Source organism: Camelina sativa, chromosome 16 (assembly GCF_000633955.1).
Source record: "Camelina sativa cultivar DH55 chromosome 16, Cs, whole genome shotgun sequence".
Lineage (NCBI taxonomy): Eukaryota > Viridiplantae > Streptophyta > Magnoliopsida > Brassicales > Brassicaceae > Camelina > Camelina sativa.
The window spans coordinates 14,598,032-14,602,555 of NC_025700.1; the positions used below are offsets into that span (position 1 = coordinate 14,598,032).

Sequence of the window (4,524 nt, forward strand, 5' to 3'; positions counted from 1 at the left end):
TGAACAGGTGTATCTTTGGTATCCTCTTAGTATAATCGCTGGTGGTACCACTGCCAAGATCATGGTTGCTGCAAAAGATAACCTCTTGGGGAAGTATATCTACAAAGACACCATTGCTAGAAACATTGCCGCTGTTATTTACAGAGTAAATTAAGACAACCTGCTTATAGTTACAATTGTGGTTCTGTGGTCTGATTCCGTTTTACAATATGTGTCTCTTTAGATTTGATTTCTGACTCTTCAACACAGGATGAGAAAGAAATACAAAAGACAGCAATAAAGCAGCACCGTGTCTTGCGTTCAGCCACAGACTTTCGATATGGCTACAAACTTGTTGTAATGTTTTGTCTTCACTTATTTGGAAGCCTCTGCTTCTTTTTGTTTATTAAGGACAGATTCTGTGAAGGCATAGGAAATGTTTTGTGGTTTCGTTTTCACTTATTATGGCTACATTATACATTCAGGAAAACGGAAACATGAGAGCTGCACTTAGTACCTCAGATGTTATCGAGGTGAGCTATATACTTAAACTATTTTGAGATCAGCTCTCAAACTCCCTACAGTGACACCAAAAGGATTCTGTTATATATGTTTTATCTGAAACATTTGTGTTTTTTCCTGAACAATCACAGCTCCCAACTCAGGACCAGCTTAAAACAGTGTTCGACAAAGTTAAAGACTATTTTGGGAATGCAAAAGAATCATTCGGAAAGATATCATCGCTGAATCCTGGGACAGACGAAAAAACTGAAGAAACTCCCGATGAGAAAGCCAAGTAAGTATAAACAGGTGACCAAATGTTTCTTCTTTTCATTTTCAATAGATTTTTGGTGTTTTTCACCAAAATGATATGTATTCATTTTTCAGGGCCTGAGAGGCTAAACATTTGACACTTGGTTGGTTGATTTTGATGTCTCAACCGTCTTGGTATGAGCTGCAGAAGGTCATTAGATACGACGAGATTGCCGCTATGTTGTGCACATTTTCTTTATACATCTCTCACAGAAACAGCTTCTGTTAAATCTCTTGTAACATATAACGTATATGTGTATTGTAGATTTGTTGAAAGAAAGAGCCATTGGTTACAACTTCCCGTATGAACTTTTCTTTAAAATTGATCAAATAATAGTAGTCATAAATCATAATACCTTAACCAGAACTGTGTATAAGGCAGTCAAAAGCTTTGTGAAGGCAGCAATGAGGGAGAGCAGAACCATTTGCAGAGATAAAGTAGAACCTCCCTGATTGCTCCAGTAGGTAAAGTTTTAGTTCTGTGCAATATTGACGACATCCGGTTGTGTGAACATTGCAATATGGTGTGTGTGTAGCTTCATCTTAGTTTGTTATAAATGAATTAGAGCTCAGTCAGGTAACCAATCGATTCTCAAGATATGACAGGCCAAGTATTTTTCTTCCAGGTGAAAGGGAAACCAATGTGATAGTGAAGATGTAAATGACGGTATGAAACATGTGGTCTTATCATTGTCATCAACCTGGGTGATGTAATTAGCCTATGACATGGATTATTGTACAATGCATTCGAGTATTCGACCATGGAAAAGGTTCTTCGGAAAGCAAGATTATTTTCAGGTATACCCACAAAATCTTTCTGCATTACACCAACCAATATACGAAAAGAAGATATTGGAACAAGGTTAAGATATGAATAAACCTTGGTCTACCATGAAGGAATACTCGTCAGGGTCAGGCAGACGCTCATTTCCATACCAAAGGTGGGGTGGGAGCTCAGATAGGAATGATGGGCTACTACTGTAATCTTGAAACTGGAGTCCTGTGTTTGCAAGAAAACGCTCGCCTTGAAGCCAACTTAAGTCTAAGTCAGTGTCTAAAGAAGCAGAATGATTTGATTCTGGAAGTTCCCAGCTTCTCAGAATCGCCTCTGTGTTGTTGGTTACATTTGAGCTGAACTCCTGCAGCTTCATGGAAGATAAGGCAGAAGGATCCAAATCTTGAATGGTTACAGTAGGGATCTTGTCTTGAGGCATGAGAAACTCATCTATATTCACACTACTGCCTCCTACCGGTGTCTCATAAGGAGGCTTCATCTCCTCTTCCATGATAGCCGGTGCAGAATTTGCAACATAAGAACTCTGACTTGGCAATGGTTGTTGTTGGAGGAAGCTATTCTCATACAGAACCGGCTTCGATTCAAGTACCTCTGGAACATCATTCCAGGGAAGCAGAGAGTCAAAGGCAGGGGAGGATATGGGAGGATCAAATCCTATACGAGTCTTTTTTGTTTTTGGAGGCATGATCACATCAGTGTTGGGGTCAGACAGAGACGCTGAAGCAAGTGGCTTTGGATCAGTCTCTGTTGCTTTTTGAAAGATTCCCCCAGAGAACACAAAGCTGCTCTTCCCAGGGCTTTGGTGGCCTGAGTTCACTTCGGCATCTTTTGGAGATGAATCTATACTCTTCACGCCACCAGAATAACACTTGAGCTCCTTTTCTTTCTCCAATCTGCTAAGGTAAAGCCTGTATTTCTACAAAAACAGAACAACAACAAAAAGCTTAATCTACCAAGGTAAAGTTTTGACTTTTGAATAATGACGAGGTAAAGTTTTTTTTACCTGAAGGTGGCTCGCAACATTTTCCCTAGTGAGCCATGGAACATTCATGAGATCCAATATCTTCTTGGGACCAGCTTCTGCCAAACAAGAGAGACCGGAAAAAAATTCACGACTCTATGAAGACATGATAATAAACAGAGAGAGAGAGAGAGAGAGAGAGAGGCAAAGGGGAAGAAGAAACCAAAGTCGCCAACGTACTTACTGTGATCGCATCCGATTTGGTTAACAGCGTTAACAAACTTCTGGTGAAGCTCGAAAGACCAAACCACTCTAGCTTTCTTGGAAGAAGAAGATGAGGGGTCGCTCTCATCTTGAAGAAGAAGCTTCTTCTCAAAGTCAAAGTCTTTTCTCTTTTTACAAAAAGAAACATCTTCACCTCCTCCAAGAAAATGTGCTTCATCGTATCGTGTGATCCAATCAGTTCCTCCTTCATAACCACAGCCTTCGATGTCTCTCACTTCCTGAAGCTTTTTTCTCAAAACATGTTGCCATATGATCTTCAGTTCCTTCATTCTTATAGGCTTCAACAAGTAATCACACGCTCCATGCTGCACACCTTTCATAACTCTGCTCGTCTCTCCATCCACCGACATCACTATAAACGCAACCAACACACACAAAAAAAAAAAAAATCAATAACCTTTTTTGTCCTTTATTTAACACAAGAAGTCAAAGATCTTTCTTAATAAATCTCACTTATGACGGGGAGGTCCAATTCAAGACCAACGTGCTCAAGAAGCTTGAAACCATCCATGTCAGGCATGTTGACATCGCTTATCACGATATCGTATCCGTCTTTACGCTCCCTTAGCAACCTCAAAGCCTCTCTAGCTAACCCACAAGTTGTGACTGCAAAACACAAGGAGAGAAACTCTCAGATAATTAAAATCCAACTGTTGTGGAAAACATAAGAAAGAAAGAAACCTTCGTAAGAGCACTTCTTGAGCATTTTCTCAAGAATCTTGAGCCAGGTTGGGTCATCGTCCACAACAAGAACCCTGAGACCGACGGGAGAGAAGCCACCTTTCTCCATGTTCGCCGGCAAAAACAAGAAAGAGAGAGAGACAGAGACAGAGGAAGAGAGAAAGAGAGAGAGATGAGAAAGTGGTGAGTGTTCCTTTTTTGGAAAGGTGGTGAGTGGGGGTTTTTGTTTTGCGATGAAACTACAAAGTCCGAATATTTCGGCGTTGTTTAGATAACGGTCACCGTGGCGTACGTTAGCTTATCTTCGTCACAGGGGTTTCCAATTTTTTCTCTGTTTTTATTTAATAAATTGTTTTCTTTTTTAAATTTGTGGATTACTTTATTTATTTATAACTAATTTGTGGATAAACTTTTGAATAAAGGAATTTAGTTCGGTCTAACTTCACTGGAAAAAAATAAAAAGTTGTTGAAGTTGTTTCTCTCTCTCTAGATTAAGTTGACGTCTTTTGCTCTATATTCCTCCAATAATTTAGCTCTTTAGATTGTTCTTAATCAAGATATTGCCATGATAATGTTATGGATTATATCCCCTTTTATAGTTATTATATAAAAATTTAGATAATTATGTTTCTACCCATTTTTTGTATTATATTATATGTACATTCACTACAAGAAAACAAGCAAATAGCGACTGCACTATTAGTCACTATTTAGTCGCTAAACAGTGTGTTACGACTAAATAGCGACTAAAACCAGTAGTCGTAAATCGAGAGTCGCTAAAATAAATAGTCGTAAAATTAGTCGCCAAATAGCGACTACATTACGACTATTTTGCGTAGTCGTAAATGTAGTCGTAATATAGTCACTAAATTTAACGACTACACTACGACTATTTTACGACTATTCTAAATAGTCATAATGTAGTCACCAAATTTAGTGACTAATTGAGGACTAATTTATGATTATGTATTTAAACAATATTGTATTTATACAGCATTATATATATATA

At 38.5% G+C, this 4,524-nt stretch overlaps 2 protein-coding genes across 3 annotated transcripts in view; one reads left to right on the top strand and one right to left on the bottom strand.

The window, feature by feature from the left end:
- LOC104750573 (protein HHL1, chloroplastic-like) overlaps nt 1-1,097 on the top strand; it is a 1,832-nt gene extending 735 nt beyond the window's left edge. Inside the window, exons 2-6 of one of the 2 annotated variants that reach the window (XM_010472384.1) lie at nt 8-145; nt 250-336; nt 465-512; nt 633-789; nt 868-1,097. In XM_010472384.1, the coding sequence (XP_010470686.1) occupies nt 8-145; nt 250-336; nt 465-512; nt 633-779 (420 nt within the window). In that variant the 3' untranslated portion in view covers nt 780-789; nt 868-1,097. The remainder of the gene's footprint in view (nt 1-7; nt 146-249; nt 337-464; nt 513-632; nt 790-867) is intronic. The other variant, XM_010472383.1, reaches the window with a different exon arrangement.
- On the bottom strand, nt 1,567-3,797 carry LOC104750574 (two-component response regulator ARR11). Its single transcript, XM_010472385.2, has 5 exons — nt 3,516-3,797; nt 3,288-3,440; nt 2,794-3,186; nt 2,592-2,668; nt 1,567-2,504 (listed from the first exon to the last, which is right to left on the bottom strand). Exons 1-5 carry the CDS (start codon nt 3,622-3,624, stop codon nt 1,656-1,658), a joined length of 1,581 nt encoding a protein of 526 aa, XP_010470687.1. The 5' UTR covers nt 3,625-3,797; the 3' UTR covers nt 1,567-1,655.

Excerpts from the sequence above, each read along its gene's own strand:
- LOC104750574 (XM_010472385.2), bottom strand. The coding sequence starts at position 3,624 with ATGGAGAAAGGTGGCTTCTCTCCCGTCGGTCTCAGGGTTCTTGTTGTG. Across the intron at positions 2,669-2,793 it reads CCAAATCGGATGCGATCACA|AAGCTGGTCCCAAGAAGATA; the intron begins GTAAGTACGTTG and ends CTTGTTTGGCAG. Across the intron at positions 2,505-2,591 it reads ATGTTGCGAGCCACCTTCAG|AAATACAGGCTTTACCTTAG; the intron begins GTAAAAAAAACT and ends CTGTTTTTGTAG.